Source organism: Bubalus kerabau, chromosome 21, assembly GCF_029407905.1.
Source record: "Bubalus kerabau isolate K-KA32 ecotype Philippines breed swamp buffalo chromosome 21, PCC_UOA_SB_1v2, whole genome shotgun sequence".
Classification (NCBI taxonomy): Eukaryota; Metazoa; Chordata; class Mammalia; order Artiodactyla; family Bovidae; genus Bubalus; species Bubalus kerabau.
The window spans coordinates 34,801,088-34,822,709 of NC_073644.1; the positions used below are offsets into that span (position 1 = coordinate 34,801,088).

Consider the following 21,622-nt stretch of genomic DNA (forward strand, 5'->3'; position numbering starts at 1 on the left):
AAATCTTAGCTCATGTTTGAACCTGGGTGATGAGAAACACTGAACAGAAAAGTTGTTCCTCATTATTGAGACCCCGGGCTCTCAAGATATAGCCCAGCTTGTGTGTGACATGTACTTGCTCAGAGGTTTTGAGTTTTTACACAGGCTTCTAGGCTTGTCTTTTCATTGCCTCCCCTGAAAAAATGATTTGGAGAAGGATGCTGACAGTTCAGCACGAAATGGTGTGTGTTCTGACACAAAGTGCCTTGTAGCTTAGGAATCTAGCCTGAAGTTATTTTCTGTAGCATTTCTTTGATTCAGGGGAGAAAAAGAATTTTCCATAAAAGTGTATGTTTTAGGATGTGACAATAACTGTTCTCCGTGGTCGTGCATGAATTCATCAAAATGTTTCCACTTATCCATTATTAGTACTGGCTTTCTGGAGGACCGAGGGTAAGGGGGGAAAAATGTTTGGGCATTAGTTTTTCAACAACTTAGGTTAGTCTGAAATATATTCCCAAGTAAATGGGAACTGTAATCATGGCAGGTTGAGAATCAATCTTTTCTGCAGACCAGGAAAGGAGCAGTGAATAGCATTCATTTAGGTACTGCCAGATGTATTTCTGCAAGGGGCGTGCCTTGCCAAGCACTTTGGGTGATTTTAAGTGTTCTTAAGCAGACTTACGGGCCCTCAGGACAGAAGTAAAGGACCCCGGGGGCAGAAATTCCTGGTGGAGGAACATTCTAGGGCAAACGCATCCTCAGAAAGAGAAGCGCCCAAATGCAGACAGGATTTAAACAGCTAACAACTCTGGGAATATTTCTCTTCCTCTTGTCCAGCTCTTTCTATGTTGTGGCTGGTTTGCATTTGTGTTTGAAGTGCCAGGCGGTTTAATGAAGTTATTCTTTTATAAATTTTGCAACACTGAACCAAGCATGAGGGCTTTAAATTAGAATAAGTGCCACTTCTGTGTGGCAGGTTCCTTTGAGGACTGATTAGAATGAGGCCTCCCGCCGCCCGGTCCTTTCTGCACGGGAGCCTTGGTGCACGGGCTTGTTTACAGCTCACCTTTGAATTTGCACAAGCGTGCACTATGCCTGCAGCCTGGCCCTCTGATAGCGGAAGCTGCCTTCTTTCCAGGATCATGTTAAATACTTCACTTTAAGGAGTTATTTTTTTAATTATATTGCTTCATTGTAATGAATTAAAATGAATGTGGAGTAGCAAATTATATAAGGATGTGAGGGTTATAGATTACTCTCACCATAGCTACAGCACATCTTTGTGTGGGGGAATTAAGGGGCTGTCTTTCTAGAAGCTATGTGCACCGTGAGGGGTGAGGAAACTGTTCCACAGAGACCAAGAAGCAGTGTCAGAAAAGATGCCCAGGAAATGGGAAGAGAATGGGAGTGTAATCTGTAGGTTTATGAAGCAAATACAGGCTGTTTTGGACAGAGAGTGGGGGTAGGATATAGTTCTGCCATTTGAAGAGCTGAAAGATTCTGGAACAAGAAGAGATGAGGGGCAAAAGGGAATCACGGATATCTACGACCACAAAGATCCATGTAGGATAAGAGATGCACTGTTCCTGATGTCCTCTCTCCCTGCCTGGGCGCACTGGCCAATAAGCAGGGATGATTTCAGAGGAGGAGGAGACAGGGGATTTGAAACTTTCTCCAGTACACAAAAACATTTAGGGAAAGGGGAAAGGAAAGGGAATATGCAAAATTAAAAAAAAAAAAAAACACACCAAACTTGAGTGCAGAAATTCTTCAAAGGAGGACTTTTTTTTTTTTAATTTAAACTGAGAGATATCCAAATAGAATTGGGCTTGTGAAATATTTGTATTTTGAAAGGATTTTCTTAGAATTTAAAACAAAACCTACTTGGGGCTCCTTCTAATTGCATTCTCCAGGCTGGAATTTGAGCCCTGGGGGACCCAAAGATCAAAGGCAAACATGAGGAGTTTCACCTGTAGAACCCAGGCACGCATGTAACTCCTGGCTCCGTGGCACATGCTCATGCCAGCATCCAGTGTAGGCATGGGTGTGAACATGGGCACATATGCACACACACTTATCCTTCTGAAGCTTAATTGTGGAAATTATTGGACTTCCCTGGTGGCTCAGACTGTAAAGAATATGCCTGCAATGCAAGAGACCCGGGTTCAATCCCTGGGTCAGGAAGATCCCTTGGAGAAGGGCATGGCAACCCACTCCAGTATTCTTGCCTGGAGAATTCCATGGACAAGGGAGCCTGGCAGGCTACAGTCCATGGGGTTGCGGAGTTGGACACAACTGAGCTACTCACACACACACACACACACACACACAGAAATCAGTACATGTCCTCTCCTAGTTCTATTCTTTGTATGTGTATTTACTACAGCAGATGCCCTAGTAGACAAGTATTTGGTGGCTTATGATGAGGAAAGATTGTTTTCTGTTATTCTTCATGATTTATAACATGTTGACGTACTCTCACTGTGAGTTTACCTCCTAGACAGCGTGGCAGTGTTTTTAATAATAAGAAATAACACAAGGAAGTGGCATTTCTTTTGCTTTTTGTCCAAGTTCAAGACACCATTTTTCATAATTATTGGGAATTGGTTGAAGGGAATCCTTGTCCATATCAAGTGGAAAAGCAGGAAGAGCTCTTGCTTCCTCCTCCTTCCTACAAAGGTTACCCTTTGAATATAAATTACTATGCCTTGTGCTTCTCCCATTCTAATCAGATGACCTTTTGCGTCTGGTGGACCAGAGTTTAAATCCTAAGCCTGCCAGTCAGTTTTTAAATCAATGCCCTGTTCCAACAGCTTCCAGGTACATAACTTTCAATGGATTTCAAAAACAGGAGTGAAATAAGCAATGCGGGTGGAAACTTGCCGCTGACGGTCAAACAGCCCAACCTGACTGCAAGGTCTTGGGCCAAGTAGTGTGATGGTGGGTCATTTCACTAACTGAATGCTTTACCAGAAAACTTCTGTGATTCAAAAATCTAAGAGAAAAGGGAGGAGCAGGAAATATGTAACATTTGCAAGAGGACATTGCTGAGAAATTATCAATTTAAGCTCTGATTCTTTGCTGCTAATTACTACAGGAGGCTGTTGAATATTTAACAGAAATTTGTTTAATTGTGTTTGACTCGGTGGGGGGCTGGGGTGGAGTGGGGTGGGGGGGCAGAAGGGGGTGCAGTGAATGTAACTTGAGCATCCTGAGTCAGTTGTGTGCACCCAGAAGCCAGGCAGAGAGGAAATTTGTATTCGCGCAAGATGAACACATTTCAGTGTCAGCCAAGCCTTCTTTTTCCTTCCTTCCACAGATTTATTTATCTTTAAGGTATCTAAAATTAGAGCACGAAGAAGGGGCACTGTTCACGGATGTAAAATTGGAAGGAGGTCATTCTTAACCTTGTTTACAGATGTTCTAGTTTAGAAAGCGCCAGTGTGATAAATTAAACATTACAGGGGGAAAAAAATTAAAGCTTAGCAACAACTGGCACATGGACACATCTGTCTGTGAAGCACTGACTTAATCCCTGAATATCTTATTAGACTGTATTGCCTATCAAAGCCTTCTGTCTCACATACACTGGGATCCTGCAGTTCTAGAATCTGAGCAGAATCTTTAAGCTCTGGACTCTCATTTTTGCTGGCTTTCTACAGTTGGATTTAAATTTTCTGTTGGCTCCATGCATGTAAACAAGTCGCTCAACCCATTGTTCTCGTTTAAAAATAAACTTTGTACTTTTAATGTATCTCCCAGTTGCCCTTTGCTCTTTTTAGCCTTTTCTTCCAATTCCGCACCTTATTATTTTTTTTTTTCTCAGTGTAGTAGATAGGTCACGCTCCTATCAGTTCTTTCAAAAAGGGAACTTTCAAGCTTGTCTTATATGCAAAACAGAGAGGAGTCAGCTAGCCACTGAAATCTCACTACCATTTTTAAGTGAGAAATGAAAAACAAAACTGTTACCAAGTTAAGGCTGGGCATGTATGACTTGTCAGCAGCATTTGTCTCTCTTTGAAGCTGGTGGACCACGGTGGCTTGTTTTATTTCTCTGAAATATTTACTTGTCAAAATACTAGACAGTGTTCTATATTAGCAATGTGGCCATGGCATTCTTTTAAAAATGCAACTTTACTTAGGCTTTTGAAGACTCACATTGGACTCAGGCTAGATTACTCTGGCTTCCTTGGTGGCTTAGATGGTGAAGAATCTGCTCATAATGCAGGAGACTTGGTTTTGATCCCTGGGTCAGGAAGATGCTCTAGAGAAGGAAATGGCAACCCACTCCAGTATTCTTGCCTGGGCAATCCCATGGACAGAGGAGCCTGGCAGACTAAAGTTCATGGGGTCGCAGAGAGTTGGACACAACTGAGAAACTAACACTTTAACTCTTCAGGCTACTTTAGGTGGGTATTCTTGAGATGATGTTCACCACTATTGGCTTTCCCAGCACACCTAGTGAAAATAAGCTGTGTTTGAAGTGACCTCCATCTCCCTGCCCAGCCAGATGGATCTCCAGCCCCCCAGGGATCAGTCACCCCCAACTCCGTGACTCTTAGCCTGGCTCCTGTTTGCCTTCCCCCTGGAGTCTGTCTCTGTCTTCTAACCTCCGCTTCCTCATCATCACTCTAGCACCAGGCAAGTGTGACTTCTCCAAGAACTAAGCTCAGGAGGTGAGGTGCCCTTTCTCTATGATCCATGGTACCCGGTCCTCCTGTCCCTGGTGAGTGCCCTAATGGTGAGCATCTGTCTGGGCTCCACAGTCAGCCCAGCCCAGGGATTAGAACATGGGAACCGGTACCACTCACCAGTTGCTTCTTCGCAGAAGCCAGTTCAGCCGTGGAGTAGCTATAAGACCCTGAAAGTTGGCTTCAAGTCTCTGGGACTTGATTTCATCATTTATGAAATGGGATGTTGGAACAGATGCTGCTAGGAACCATTTCTTTAGTTCTGTGAGGCATCACTTACATCGCTAACGCCTGCTGTTGAATCTCGACCAGCAAATGAGGGATGGGGGCTCTGCAGTTGTTCAGAGTAGGGAGTTGTTTCCATACCTTAAATATTAATTTCCACAGCTTAATGTTTTGGTCCTTTTATACTTTATTATATTGTTAATATTTCTAAAACAGCATTGATTAAGTGTCACATGTTCCAGCTTTGTTCACTGATGGTACATGGAAGGTCTTAGTACATTGCTGAATAAGTGGATATTTTTGGAGAAATGAGTATTCATACAAGCAATGCCACTTATTATATATTTCAAACAATCCTTTTCATGATTTTTCTACCATATTTTTATTTTATTTTGTTGTTGTTGTTCAGTCACTAAGTCATGTCCAACTCTTGGTGACCCCGTGAACTGCAGCACACCAGGCTTCCCTGTCCTTCACTATCTCCCAGACTTTGCTCAAACTCATGTCCATTCAGTCAGTGATGCTAGCCAATCATCTCATCCTCTGTCGTCTCCTTCTCTTCCTGACATCCATCTTTCCCAGCATCGAGATCTTTTCCAGTGAGTCAAATTTTCGCATCGGGTGGCCCAAGTATTGGAGCTTCAGCTTCAGCATCAGTCTTTCCAATGAATATTCAGTGTTGGTTTTATGGCTGTGTCAGGTCTTAATTGTGGCATGCGTTATCTTCACTGCAATGCACAGGCTTCACTCTGCTTGTGGCGTGTGGGCTCCACAAGTTGCTCCCTGGCATGTGATATCTTAGTTCCCTAACGAAGGATCAAACCCATACATCCAGCATTGAAAGGCAGATTCTTAACCACTGGTCCACTAGGGAAATCCCTGAACATATTTTTTAAATGCCATGCAGTATAGTTCCATATGGTATATATGTGTCTCTTTTGCTGTCCTTTTTTTTTTTTTAATTTGATGGGGAACAGATGCCACTGAGACTGAAGACTAGCTTGTGTCCTCAAGCAGGCATGGCGAGTTCAGTGTGTTTTCAAAACACTGCAGGCAGTGGTCCTCAGCTGCGGGTGATTTTTTCCTCCAGGGGATATGGCAAGATCTAGAGATTTCTAAATCTTTGGGACCCCATGGACTGTAGCCCACCAGACTCTTGTCCATGGAATTCTCCAGGCAAGAATACTGGAGTGAGTAGCCATTCCCTTCTGCAGGGGATCTTCCAGACCCAGGAATCAAACCTGGGTCTCCCGCAATGCAGGCAGATTCTTTACCATTTAAAGCACCAGAGAAAATGTTTCTGGCTGTCATGACTGGAAAGGTGCCACTGGCATGTTGATGATGAAAGCCAGGGATGCTGCTAACATCCTAGAGCACAGAGGAGCAAAGACTTGTCCCTCCCAACAAGCCACTACTGCTAAGGTTGGGAAACCTGATCTCCCTGGCCTTCCATTTAATTTGTAGGAATCTCCCTCTAGAACAAAGCAACTGAATGACGAATTTTTGTATAATGACTAAGAAACTGCTTACTGAATTGTCTTTTGCGTTTCTTTGGATGAGACAGAAGAACTTTCTACTACAAATACATAATCAAGAAGGCTTCTGAACATAAACTCATAAACGTGCCAATGTCTGCCTGCTTCAGAGTTATCTCAGGCCGACCTTTTCTAGGCTTTTTTTAGCATGAATGTACAAAGGAAAAATACAAAAAAAAAAGAAAAATGTCCTTCAGTGAGGTTTATTAGAATGTGAAATTGTTTCCTCTGGGAGGTGTGATGGAAATTTCATTGCTAAGACCATTAAAAACTAGCCCAGAGTGTAAACTTCGTAGAACAAATTTTGTCCAGCAAGGGGACAAATTCAATAACCTAATAGTCCTTTTCTGTCTTTAATATCGTGTATTTTTCTGATCACTTCTGATGATGCCATTTCACCTTTTGCTTTAATATAGCTTAGTGTCACCCAGAAAATACTTTGCAATGTCAGGCGAAGCCCATGCAAACTGTTAAATGTCAAAAGAAAATGCATCAGTGTCTCTCTAAGTTCACAGTGATGACATTACCATATGAAAAAATAAAGAGGGAAATTCTGTCAGTGCAAACATGATCATAAATGCAACATTCATGGCATTAAAGAGAGAGGAAAAGTATATCATGACAGACAGTTTGGGAAATTCCATTGCTGTTTATCAAAATACAAGAGCAGACTTCATTTTAGTAAATTCTACCAAAGTGAAAACTGTGAGTCAGCCACCCCCAGTCATGAAAATCCATTTTATGAATATAGTTTTTACTTTGGGAAACATTATATATTTGTCTTTTAAAGAATATTCATTAAAAGTACATTGTTGTTATTGTTTATTTGCTAAGTCGTGTCTGACTCTGTTTGCAACCCCATGGACTGTAGCCTGCCAGGCTCCTCTGTCCATGGGATTTCTCAGGCAAGAGTACTGGAATGGGTTGCTATTTCCTTCTCTAGGGGATCTTCCCAACCCAGGAATCGAACCAGCATCTCCTGCACTGGCAGGCAAATTCTTTACCACTGAGCCACCAAAATGTATCTCCCCAAAATGCACATGCCCATGTATAGGTTCCTGATCTTTACCAGGTAGGGACCATGAAAACACAATTACCCCAGATTTCCCCAGCTAAAAAGTAATATAATTTGTGGACAAGAGAAACCTTGGGATGGTGAAACGGAGTCTAATTGGTATTGTGGATGATTTGGGTGATTTTTTAGAACATTCTAATGGTACTTACAGAGCTGAAGTCATTCACTTTTAATTAATTTAAAACTATGAGTCCTTTTTGTAATTGTGTGGACTTTGAAAATGTTAATTTATCGCCTTCACAAATCCCGTTAACCTTATCAAGATGTTTAAAGGCTGCCCTTCGCCATTGTATTTTTTTCTCTAACCAGTGAGGGGAGATCACCCAACATCTTCTCTCCATGAGCTGGCTACGCTCTTAAAACTGTTTTACTAGCAAACAAAGTTGGGAATGGAAAAAAGAGAGAGGGTGGAAATGTAAAAATCTTGATTAGAAAGTATAATTTAATAGAACATGTATCGAACCAAATGTATTGATTAATGTAGAAGATATAGTACTTATATTGATTCAAACCAGAGATTTAGTACTAAAAGCTCTGAGCCAAAAAGCTGTTGCAGATTGCTACAAAAGTCAGTTTAATGCTGTCCTTGAGAGTGCCTTCACAAAGAATTTCTTCTAATGTTTGAGGACTAGGTAGAATGCGGTATATGTCAGTTTGATCCCGGAGGGTTTTATTTTGTACTCTAATAGCTGTTACGAGCCTACATTATATCCAAGGAGTAATTTTCCTTAGGGGTGCCCAGCTCGCTTTGTGTCAATATTCTAGCATTTTAAGTCACGTACAGTATATGCTTCTGGGAACAGGGAAGGAGCCAGCCAGACTCATAATGGTCTGCATTCATTAATAAAGGCAGAGGCTTCTGTCCCTCCATCGCCCACTACAGGGAGGCTTCTTTGGCCTTCAGGGACCCGAGCAGACACATTTAAAGAAAGCTTTATTTTGAGTGGGCAGGAGATGAAATGTAGGACTTGCAGGCATTTCTGAAGTCAGCTATATGCCCGAGCACAGGGGTGACCTTAATGGGTCAAAGAAGAATGCAGGTCAAAAGACTTATTATCCAGCCTGTTGGAAACCAATTGCTTTTGTTTAAAAAAAAATAAAAAATAAAGCAGTAGTGCTTAAAGGTGGATAATAATGTAGAATTCTGTTTGCAGCCTGTAACTGCACGACTGTGTTTGTGTCCTGGGATACGCTTCTAGAAAAATAAGAGCGTACAGACTATGATAGTGTTTGCAGATAAAGGTCCAACCCCGGTGATAAAAGGAAGGGTAATATAATTAGTTAATCAGCAATGATTGATTACGGATGTTTGCGTTCTTCAACTAAAGAAAAAACAACATGCTGCCTTGGCGCTGTCACCATCTGTTGAAAGAAACAGCTACATTTAATCTTTCTATTTCTTTTATTTCTTGCCGCCTTGCATTGTTGCAAAGCCACAATTGCCTCCTATTTCCTCTGGTTGGAAAACATCTCATTTAAATTGAGTACAACTCCAGTTTAAATTTGGGATTCTAATGGCGTGGTGAATTAGTGGAAAGCTTGTTATTATTTTTTTTTTTTTCCTTCCTTTTTAAAATGGCTCTTTTTCTTAGTTTTAAAAGCTTTTCAGAATTTGAGACAAAGGGCTATAAATAGACAAGTCACAGTAAAAATGATTAACATCTTTGAATCAACAGATCTCACAAAACTTCCATTTAGACATAGTTTTTATTTTTATGACTATTGCTACTTAATATTTTGTTGATGCCAACAGAAGGCTCCAAAGCACAGACTATGAGACACCGTCTCTTCCAAAATACTGGCCAAGCGAGGGTGATCCATGAGCGCCACTTTTGGGGTGGGGACTTAATTTTTCCACCCTGGGAAGGTAGATGGCCCCTGGTTTTCCTCTGGAGCTTAACTTCATCATTGTTATAGGTGCACATATTCAAATTCACATCAAGATCTCAGGCAAATGGGATAGTTTGGCCAAGGTGAATAGTTACAGGGGATCGTGGGTTTTTATTTTTATTTAAAAATATTTTGCTTGGATTGCATTTTAAATAGGATTAAACCGTTTGACCAGTAAATGTGGTTAGCTCTCAGAAAGAGAGAGGCTGAATTAATCATGTGTTAGCGTGCCAAGCCCAAAATGAGAATTCCAGTCTTGTAAAATGAAAGGCATCTCATATTTTAAAAAGAAATTCATAGTGCTAGAAGGGAATTTTTAAGGTCCTCATCTGTTTTTTAGCTTTCTAAGTTTAATTTCAGGTTTTAGAGGAGAAAAAGAACAAACTCCTTCCAAATGGGGCCCTTTACAGTAAAGAGAGTGGGGTTTTTGGTGTTCTTTTTGTTTTAAACCTGGCTATTAAGGTATCATACGTAGATGGATTGTCTTTAAAGCTTTAAGGTGTGTTGTGAATTTAATTTTTTTTAACACAAACCCCTCTCGTGTAAAACAACTGTTCATAACTGGGATTAATGGTTTGCAATTTTCAGTTACTTAGACATGGGGTCTCCAAGAGATGGCTTTTTGCAGAGTAGAATATGGCTCTCTGTGGGATTACAGAACTTTTCTTCTCTCCCTACTTCCTTTTCTGTCATCACCCCTCCCCACCGGCGTCGATGCTGCACTGATGTTCTCCTCGATTATGTAAAACACTTTCCCTTCATTGGAACAGATATTTTTTCTCATAACCTGTCATTGCATTAAAGTACTTTGGGGACTGTGAATTGCTGTGTAAAATTGGTGAGATTACCCACTGCTTTGTTCTAGTGTAGTGGTTTCCTCCAGACCTGAAGAGCAGAAAACTCTTACAAGAGAAGGCGACTCGAGGATGGCCCGGCAGCATTTTCTCTGCTCTGCTTGTCCCTGTCCCTGTTCTTGCTGCGGGGGTTCACAGCGGGCTCTGTGGTGTGGCTGGCCTGGCGAGGAGCACCAAGCACCAGGCACCTGCCCTCTCCTTGGGCTTAGCACTTCTCTGGTCTCTGTTTCCTCCTTCCCACTCACTTCTTGTCTCCCTTTCTGAAAACCTTTGTGATTTTAAAAACACACCCAATTAGGCAGAGGGCTCCCAAGAAGCAACTTCTTGTTTCTCTTATGGGTGGATCTTCAGTGAAGTCTGGAGATGAACACGCTGTCTTTCTCTCCAACCCCTAATCTCCAACCTGTGCAGCTCAGACACCCATTCCTTCTTCCAGAAAATGAAATCAGGTCATTCATATTTTCAGTGACTCAAAGTACTATATGGGGGAGGGGAAGTCACATCTCAGGGATCCTCCAAGATGGTGAGGACAAACCCTTGAGGACTGGATCAGAATCACCTGAGCTTTTTGTTTGTTTTGTTTTCCATGCAAATATGCCACATTTCCCTGCTTCCCAGGTGGCGCAGTGGTAAAGAATACGCCTGCCAATGCAGGAGACCTAAGAGACCCGGTTTCTATCCCTCGGTTGGAAAGATTCCCTGGAGAAAGACATGGCAACCCATTCCAGTATTTTTGCCTGGGAAATTCCATGGACAGAGGAGCCCGGTGGGCTACAGTCCAATGGGTTGCAAAGAGTCAGACACGACTGAACACACACACCTATTTCTCACCTTGAGAATCACTGACAGTGGTAAATGCCATGCCTAGGGACGGGGGTTGGGGGTGGGGAACCCTGTTCTCCCCTTCAGCCAATTTGGAAGAAAAAAGAGAAAGACTGACAATGAATGACCTCAGTGGTATGCAGGTATCTCCCCACCGAGAGAACTTTCTGCCGTCACCATATTTCATGCCAGATTTCCCATTTAGACGTTATTTATATTGCAGCTCCTTATTTTTGTTGAAGCTTGCATTTCACAAGCCCTACCCTTGTCCTTCTCTCCGATGATTTATATTCTTCTCTCTTAATATGCAAAGCATAAATCCTTTATAGTAGCAACTTCAATCTGTTGCAGTAAGTGATTCATATGTAGTTGTTCATTTCTTTGCACCTCTGAAGAGACGTGTATAGCTTTGGTTTAGGATGAAAGCATCCAAGAAACAACTGTTGCCAACTATTGTGGCCAATTTGGGTTAGATTTCTGTTTTGCAGTTTCTCAGTATAGATAGAAGAACACTGGAGAGATTGTAATATACCTTTCTTCATTAACCTCCACAATTCAATTGAACGTTGAATGTCTGTAGTAAGCACTCCATTGTTTAACATTTGTTTAGTTATTTGGCTTCACCGAGTCTTAGTTGTGGTATGCGGAATCACTGATTGCAGCATGAGGGATCTAGTTCCCTGACCAGGGATCGAGCCCTGGACCCCCTGCTTTGGGACTGCCACTGAACTGCCGGGGACATTGCTAAATATCTTTAAATAATGTTAATAATTTTATTTTACTTTGATTTTAAAAATCACACATCCTCCTGTCAAAGTTCTACCATTTAGATCACTATTGTCTCAGCTTCTTGTACTTATTTTCTTAATTTTTTAAATTAAAACTTTCTGTAAGATCAGTCTTGACTGTGAGATATCAAAATGTATGAGAAAGTTTAGACAGATCATTTTGAGTAATTGAATGTTTTCATTGTTTATAACCTCTTTGATCATAATTATGTTGATATTTAAGGGGATAGCAATGTTTTCTTAGTCTCATCAGTTTTTTTAAATTATCCTTTATGTCTACATTTGGAGAAAAATAATTTGTAGAACTATTTATTTAGAATCAATACAAAGGAAAAAAAGTGAAAGTGACGCTATGGATGGTAACCTGCCAGACTCCTCTGTCCATGGAGTTCTGCCTGTGATACAGGAGAACCAGGTTCGATCCCCAGGTCAGGAAGATCCCCTGGAGAAGGGAATGGCTAGTGTTCTTGCCTGGAGAATTTGATGGAACGAGGAGCCTGGCAGGCTATAGTCCATGGGGTTGCAAAGCATCACACATGACTAAGCGATTAACACTTCATTTTCACTTTTTTCCTTTGTATTGATTCTAAATATATACTTCTGCAAATTATTTTTCTCCAATAGGCAGACATAAAGGATCATCAAAATACCAGTGAGACTAAGAAACATTACTATCCCCTTAAGTATCAATGTAATTATGATCAAAGGAGTTATAAACAATAAAAACATTCAAAGTGCATTGTCTAAATTTTCTCATACATTTTGCTATCTCAGAGTCAAGCCCAATCTTACAGAAAATTTTTTTACTACCCTTTATATCTGCCTATTGGAGAAAAATAATTTGCACAAATTTAGAATATTTGCACAAATTTTGCAAAATATAATTTGCACAAATTTTGCACTGTTTAGAATCAATGCAAAGAAAAAAAAAAAGAGTTGGCATAAAACTGGTCTGCTCCTGTATGGACTTTAAGGCTAATATCGTTAAAAGAAGAATAAAAAAATCCAGCTCATCTTTCACTAAATTAATAAAAATGGTTATGTTTTAAATAAAGGTGAGTGAAATAAAGTCCTCATTATTTGTTGTCCATTTTCTTATAAACTGGACTTAGTTTGAAATAGGGAACAGAAGACCTGGGTCATCTTCACAAGACCCCTGTCTCCCTCACTGGTGCTATAAGCCCCAGCTGGGCAACGCAAAGCAGCCAAGCCTCTGGCCTTTCACCCTCTACTCACTGGGCAGGCGTTTGGCTAGTTTCCTGGGGAAATGAAAAGATAACAAAGATCTCAAAGACAAAGACCTCTGCTGAAAATTTTCCATAGCTCCTCCTCACCCACAAGACCAAGTCTGAACTCCTTGGCCAGGTACAGAAGGCTCTTCAGAATCTGGCCCCAAACTTCTCTCTACCTTCATTTCTCATCCACACTCTTGGTTCTGGACACTCAAGAAGATTCCAGCCAATCTGAATGAGCTGCAGGTCCACAAACCTACTTTGTATATTCTTGCTTCGTAGCCTTTACCCATGAGGGTCTTTGGCCTGGAGCACCCGCCCTGCATCCCAAATGCCTCTTTGTGTTTCCAGCCTCAACTAAAATGTCCTAAGCTAGGTCCAATGCCTTCCCCAAAGGCCAGGCCAGGTTAGGTGTGTGTGATATTCCTGTGGTCATTTCTAATATATTCCCATGAGGTGGCTTTTTCATTATGTGCCTATGTGACTTTCTTGAGTCCATGAGCACTCTGAAAATGTGAAGGTGCAGACCATCCTTCTCCTTCCAGTGGCCCTTGCCTAGCTGGCCATTCATTTGGCCGGATCCTCTTTGCCAAGTGCTGTGATGCTGGGGCCTGTGGCTGGTGGTGATGCAAGCATTCAAGAGCTGCTTGTGAAGGAATGAATAAGTGGATGAAGACCAGAATTACGGACACAGGAAGAGAGCCAGAACTGCAGATAACCAGAAGACAAGACCTCAGCTGCATATGATATAAGCAGTCAGAGACAGGGGAAGTGGTCTTAGATGGGATGAGCGTGGAAGTGGTCATACTTGGGGACAGATCTCAAGATTCTGATCAGAAGGGATGGGGGGAGGGGGTCGACGGTGAGAGGTGGGAAAACACTGCTCACGGAAGGTGCAGGTGGGGTCATCTCCAGGTGTTTGCTCTGAATGAATGTCATTTGGGTGTGTGAGCATCCTCCATGCAGGCCACAGGTCCAGGTCCGGAGCCCGCCCACCCAGTGTTCCCCCTCTGGACCTGGCTTGTGGTTATAAGTTGCCCGAAAGCCCAGTTTCCCGCTCACAGTTTGGAACCAGGATGTTGCCTCAGGAAGGGGACGTGCTGTGTGGATGAAGGGGACACCACCAAAGTACAACAAAGACTGTGCCTACTGGGGACTGGAGGGGGCTGGTTTCAGGCTGCTGTGATCTGCTCCTGCACCAGGTGGGGACCCAACCCTGAGCCCACCCCCAGGAACAGAGCTGGAGATGTTTCCTGCCCCATTTGTCAGGTGTTGGCCAGGCAGCTCTTTTCCATAAAATCTATATTTAGGGATGGATAGGGTCTCTGTTGTTAAGATGTTCTAAGCATGAGTAGAACAAAAGCATCTGTAATCAATGGAAATAATGCACAGATAAATGCAACTGTTAAAATAGTGTTACCCTGGTGTTTGAAAAGAGGCGTATGCTGATAAGAGATGGTGGAAGGTGAGGGGGATCTTCTGGGGAGTGAAGCAGAGTCAGAGAAAGGGAAGACCCCCCCTGGCCCCACCCCACCCCTCCCTCCTGGCTCCCACTGGGGGTGGGGAGAAGCCAGGCCCCCCCAACCCCGAGGCCCCATTCTTCCGGACCCAGAAACAGTTTTCAGGCCATTGTAAATCAACGAGCATTACTAGATACTTGGTTTGATGAAAATGTGATCACTTAAGGGTTTTCTCTCCCCACACCCCGTTTTCTTTCTCATTACAGAACCACACGATGACCCAACACAGCAGCTAGTGCAAGCAGCGTGTCTCAAGGAGAATGACTTCTGTGGCACAAAAAGGGAACATGTTTTACTCTTTGCACGAAACTTTCATTGTTAATGTATATTATTCAGAAACATTGTATTGTACCATAAAACTTGTATTATCAAAACTGTTGGATGTTCATGTGTTTGAACTTTTGAGCACCGGATAGACCCCCTGTATATAAAGTGTCTCACATGTATTATGTCGTCTGATACTAAAATGGTCTTATAAAGACAAGTGGACTTGGGCCCTATTCAGGCAAGATTTAAAAAAAAAAAAAAGAATGTGAGCAAAATGGCTTAAGAGAAAGTATTTTCAAGGAAGACAGATTAAAACAACCCGGTTACACGTGAGACTATATTTGGACTTCCTTTTCTTAACACTTAAGCCTAGAATTTCTCTTTTTTGGTATATCAACGGTTAAACCCAAGACTATTTTTTATTGCTGAAGATTCTTGCAAAAAACCATGAAGAGATGTTCTCACAGAACCCCACAGCTGGGTAAGGCCCGTATATATATTTGTAAGCCTTGCAATGTGACAGGTAGCATCACTATATATGCAATAGTTGTTATGTAGACTGTCAAAGAATTTTTTTTTCCTGGATACATTTTGAAGCTTTGAGTGTTCAAGGTTTTCCTTAATGATTTCACACAGCCAAATTCTTGAATCAGTTGAACTAACCTGTATGTTACTGTTATTAATGTTTACTCTGCGGTCTGAACCTGGAGATTACTGGAATTGTTTTCCAAGAGGAAATAAATTCAGTTTACCATTAGGTATGAGTGTATGTGTGTGTTTTCTTTTTCTAGTTACGTTGCCATTAAAAAAAAAAAAATCTAATTGCACCCCTGGAAATGAGTTCTGCTCTTGAGAATATCCCAGGCACAACCTCAGTCATAGTTAACCTTTCCACACTAGGCCAAAAGCACCTAGGAGGAGATTCATCACATGGCACAGAGAAGGCATCAGACCTAAAGTACTCATTCCTCTCACAGATCCTAGTAGGTCACATTGTACTGGAGGATTTTGACATCACAGATGGATGTGATGGCTGTTTTCTGCATAATTTGCAGCCCAATTCATGTCATGCTGTGCAAATCTGAACTCAAAGTAGATGGCTGCAATTTGAGAGGCAGTTTGGCTTATGTGTACTTAAGAAGCAGCTTTGTTCATTCAGAAGACAAAGCACAGAGCAGGGAGCCGGGAGCCTGTAAGCGTCGCGCTGGCCTGGAGTACGGACTCTCGGTGTGGTCTTCTGCACAGCACCCACCTCCAGGCCTCGGTCCCCTAGCCCAGGGAGGTGACATGGGTTGGTCATCAGCCTCCAAACAGGCACGGGGGTGTCTCCGCAAGACCGCTGATACCACACCACAGCTTGCCACAAAATGGTGAATGAGGAGGTGCTCTCGAATGTCAGAGGCTTTTTTGAGGGAAACAGAAGAGAATCGCCATGTATACATTGAGCCCTGATATATCTTGACTCAAAATCGGTGAGTATAGACTTGATATTAGTGGGCAGCTATCTTCCACCTCCTGCTTCAAATACTTCACCCACTGGGACTCTTTCACCCTCTTTGAAACTCTGACAACCTCAAGCAATTCTTTAAACCTTAAACAAGCGAGAATCTTCATAACAGTTTTTTTGATCAGGAAACTAATGTATGGACTTATTCGTTTTATTATGACCAGCTGTCACGAGGGGAACCATGAATAAAACCCAGATACCAGGTATAAGCCTCACTCCATAATCTGTGTCAAACCTTAACCTCCGTAAGGATCACCTGGAGGGCTTGTTACTTCACAGGGTGCTGACCGGACACCCAGAATTGCTGAGTCAGTAGACCTGGGGTGGAGTTTAAGAGCTGACAGTTTTAGGATGTACCCAGCTGGGAGCTCCTGTTCCTGATGTAGGGGCCACAGCTGCTCTACCCCATTTTCAAATGAGTGCAGAATAACCAAATTGAGTGAGAATAACCATGCAGAGTGCCAGCAAATTATGCTACTTATTTTGTTTCCAATAAAAAGACAGTTTGGTCAGATTTTAGGATCACTTAGAAACAAGTACCTCCTGGTGATTAATGTACATGTGGGCTTGCCAGAAGGTATCATGCGCATGTGTTTAGTTTTTTAATGCTAGGAAAATCTACATCTATACATTTCACAATGGATTGCCAGCATGCTATTTAATTAAAAAGCTTTTTCACCAGCTACATAAATAATGAAGTATGCTGAGAATATGCAAGTGCATTCATAATTAAAATACTCTGCTATATTTAAAAAAATTAAGATCTCTGGTCTATTCAAAGATTTTGCATTTAAAATGAAATAGCCACACTTAATGCTGATTTTTTATAAGCTTTGAAACCTTGGGTTATTAATGAGTGGGTTATATTTTACTAAAGGGAAGCTGCTCTTCATTCATGAAAAGGAAAGCAGGTGATGGTATTTATCCAGGGATGAAGCCCAAGTTGCCTTTAACAACATCACCTCGGAGACTTTCCAAGCTCCTGGTAAACAGCAGGGGTTGGACTTCATAAGACGCAATGGAGACTGAGGCTTATCATTCTAGAGGCCATCACACGGCTGGCCATTGAGTTCTTTCAATACAAGCATGGTTCAGTCACTTCCCAGACAAAGCCGGAGGCCAAAGAAATTGACTCATTACCCCTTGGCCTGGCTGATCCTCCAGTGACAAAGTCGTTCAAATTCAGCAGGCTCTTCTTTATAACCAACCATTCTTTGGGTCATAAATACTGAACAGTGCATGGAACAGTCATTCCCTCCTGCTTGTTACCTTGTTTATGTTTATTTCCTGCTTCATGCCGTAAGAATATAAGGCAACTTAAGATTAACACAACGTTAACAGGAAAAGCATCATCTTGGGACTTCTCTGGTGGTCCAGTGGATAAGAATCTGCCTGCCAATGCAGGGGAACACGGGTTTAACCCCTAGTTCAGGAAGATCCCACGTGCTACAAAGCAACTAAGTCCATGCACCCCAACTACGGAGCTCATGTTCTGCAACAAGAGAAGCCACTGCAATGAGAATCCCGAGCTCTGCAAAGAAGAGTAACCCCCACTTGCCATAACTAGAGAAAGCCCACGCAGAGCAACGGACTCAGCACAGCCATAAATAAATAATTTTTTAAAAGCAGCATCTTACAGAATGGTGAAAACACAGTAGAGTGATTGGCTTGTTTTCTGCTTTAATTTTGCTTTGAATGCATTCTTACATTGGCTTTGAGGTTCCTGATAGCAAAGGAAAAAACAACAGAAAGAAAGGATTATACCGGTTCCTTATGAAAGTTTTTTTCCCTAACACTTAATTCCCAAAGAAATTTCGCAATGGCTTTCTATGCAGTCTAGTGGCCAACACGATGCCCAGTGTTCCTGACCTAACTTTATGACCTCATGCAGTGGCTGTCATCTGGAGGAATGTGGCTTCATCTATAGGCAGAGGCCAGAGATGCTGCTAAATATCCTGCAATTCACAGGACGGGTCCCCAGAACAAGGAATTAACAGCTGCCAAAGATCAACAGTGCCAATGCTGAGAAACGGGTCTAATGTAAAGTGTTCTGATTGTTCAAGGAACTTTTTACGTTAGCATCATCTAGAAAACTTTTAAAAAATCTATTACGGGCAAGATTCATATATATGTATGTTTATATTTATATGCCACATGTATACACATATATGTGTTGTATATGTGTGTGTGATATATATATCACACATATGTATATATGTGGCATATATACATATATGAGATATATATATATATATATACACACACACACACACACACACACACACACACCACACTGTGGCTTGTGGAATCTTAGTTCCCTGACCAGGGATTCAACCCCCTGAGCCCCGGCAGTGAAAACACCAAGTCCTAACCACTGCACCAACAGGGACTTCCCCTGAAAAACTCTATTCCTGAATCCCACCACTAGAGAAGCAGACTTAATTGGTCTAGAGTGCAAACGTGCCCCAGGTGACCTAGTGTAGCCGTGTTTGAGACCCACTGGGCCAGACTAACATTCTCACTTAAGTATACTGGGCTCAAGACTAGAAATATGCAAATAGCATCCTAGGAGCAGAGACATATGGGCCTCACACACTTTTTCTTCAGCGTTACTTTTTATAACTGGGCATGTAATGATTATTTTAAGAAGACTAAGCGGTAGCAAGTTTCAGAATGAGGGGAAAGGGGGGAAATGACCCAGAAGCCCACCACCCTTACACCTGCATCCAGGATTACAAGTTAATGAGTGAGAAACCTGGCCCAGGGGGACTCTGGGCACCCAGAAAGCAAGCCCCCCATCAGCTGCCTCCACTGCTGCCTGGAGGAAAGGCAGCCTGCCGAGGCCAGATTGCCCAGTATCTTAGGAGAAGCCAGCGATCCGGGTGGTGAGGTGCCATGTGCCAGTTTCTAAATGTTGGCAGCCTACTCCGTTTGTTATTCAAACTCTGCTGACCCCCGCTGTGCAGGCCATATGAGATAGACTTTCAGGCCAGGCCCCGCTCCTGGATTGCCAGTTTTGACCTTCAGCATCAAGTATTATTTTCTTCCCAATTGTTTTCATGCCAGACTATTTAAAGTGTTCGTTTAAAATAATTACACAGTTTGTGTATTGTAAGCATCATATGCCATTTTGATATTGCTTTGTGGCCTTCATAATTCTATTGCTTCAGGTGAAGCAGTAATCTGCCAAATGGATGTATTCTATATAAGCCCGCCCTTGTTCCCAGATATTTCAATTTCAGATGGATTTTGTTTGTTTGTTGAATGATGAAGGATTAAAAATAGTATAAAGTCAATAGTTTCTTCTGAAAGCCAGATATGCTATATTCTCTGTTGCTAATGGAGGCCAGGTTAGCTGCTTTGGAAATCATGCAAACAGGTGATAAGGTTGACATTCTACTTTGGAAGTTGATAGGCTCCCCCGGTGGCGCTAGTGGTAAAGAAGCTGCCTGCACATGCAGGAGACATAGAAGACGTGGGTTCGACCCCTGGGTGGGGAAGATCCCCTGGAGGAGGGCACGGCAACCCACTCCAGTATTCTTGCCTGGAGAATCCCATGGACAGAGAAGCCTGGCGGGCTACAGTCCATAGGCTCGCAAAGAGTCAGACACAACTAAAGCAACTTAGCATGCACACGTACAAGCTTAACCAGTGTTCCAGCCCAAATGGAAGGTCAAGGTGGCCTCTAGGGGTTCCCCACAGGCTGGGGTAGGCTCCGCAGAGCAGCCTGGGTCTGTTTCAGAACTTGGGTAAGGATTCCAATGAATCCTCAAGTCCCACACTAAAGAGCATGGCAGCCCTGCTTTGTGCCCTTTGGGGTGCAGCAATGCACAGCCCTTGAGAAAGGAAGTTTGGAACTCCAGATCCCATTAGAGAACACCTGCAAATGCTCCCCGTCTCAGCTCCAGCACACCGGAGCCTCTTACCATCTCCCTGGTGTGGAGGGGGTGCTACCGAAGGCACTGCAAACGCCTGGAGTTCAAGCAGGAGGGATGATTTAGGGTAAAAGGACCCACTATGGGTTTCTGGCAGAATCCCAAAGCTCAAGGCTGGTTGGCACCGCATTCCCGGGTGAGTGCCTCCTAGGGCCAAGGAGTAGCCACGACCATCTCGGCCAGATTCCTTCGTAATGAAGTCAGCTGTCAACTCCTTGGGGGGAGAGGCACAGAGCCCCTTTATTTCCAAGCAGGTGTTGCAGCATATTAAAGGTTGAATTCCATCTTGTGCTCGCATCCTGGATGAGCCAGTTTGCAGGCAAGCTCTGTTCTTTCTGCAAAGAAGGAAACTTGGCAGTGGTGGAGGCTGAGTACTTAAATGGCAATCAACTTCTGGCTCATATCAATTAATTCCTTCATGGACTTCTGCCTAAGTATAGCATCTTGAATTCCCAGCTGCGGAGACTATGAAAAGCAGCCCAAACAGCACACGCCACGATCCAGGGGAGGGTGTACCGGTGAAACAGTGATGGGTGATGCTGTCCCATCAAGGTGCTCTGTTGATTTACCTGTAGAAGCCAGGGCAGGAGACTCACTCCTTTTTCTGGGTGGGAAATTCCTGGAGAAAACTTTCACTATGTCCAAGTGAAACCATTCTGAGGAGAATCACCTTTAGGCTTTAAAATATCCAAATCCAAAGTGACCATGAGATGTAAGAGCGGAATAAGGACTAAGGATCAGGGAAGGGCTTTGTGGTCACTCAGACACCAGGAAAACCTATTCTGAAAAATGGTCCAGGGACTTCCCAACTGGTCCAATGATCACGAATCCACCTTCCAATGCTGGGGATGCAGGGTCAACCCCTGATCGGGGAACTAAGTTCCCACAGGCTGCAGAGCACCTAAGCCCGAGCACCGCAATTACTGAGTCTGCACACTGCAACTAGAGAAGCCTGTGCAGTGCAACAAGGAGCCCACATGCAGCAACTAAGACCCAGCACAGCCTAATAGATTCGTTTTGATGTTTGGCAAAACTAATACAGTGTTTCAGGTTTAAAAATAAAATAAAATTAAAAAAAAATAAAATAAAATAAATAGTAAAAAAAAAAAAATGGTCCCCACACACAAAAAAGATCTTTAAAAAAGACAAATGATGGTCCTCATCCCAAGGAACCTACCAGAGTCATTTCCATCTCTTTCAGGTGAACTAAGGAACATATAGATCAAGAGCTGAAGACAGAGGGTGACCGTTGGTGGTGCCATATGAGATCTGGCAGTTCCTAATTCACCTGGTCCATAC

The 21,622-nt window shown here is 42.7% G+C and overlaps 1 protein-coding gene across 2 annotated transcripts in view; it reads left to right on the top strand.

Annotated features, from left to right (window-relative positions):
- ZNF521 (zinc finger protein 521) overlaps positions 1-18,400 on the top strand; it is a 316,517-nt gene extending 298,117 nt beyond the window's left edge. For both annotated transcript variants that reach the window (XM_055559451.1, XM_055559450.1), the window contains one exon: positions 14,821-18,400. In XM_055559451.1, the coding sequence (XP_055415426.1) occupies positions 14,821-14,850 (30 nt within the window). In that variant the 3' untranslated portion in view covers positions 14,851-18,400. The remainder of the gene's footprint in view (positions 1-14,820) is intronic.
- The last annotated feature ends 3,222 nt before the right edge of the window (positions 18,401-21,622 follow it).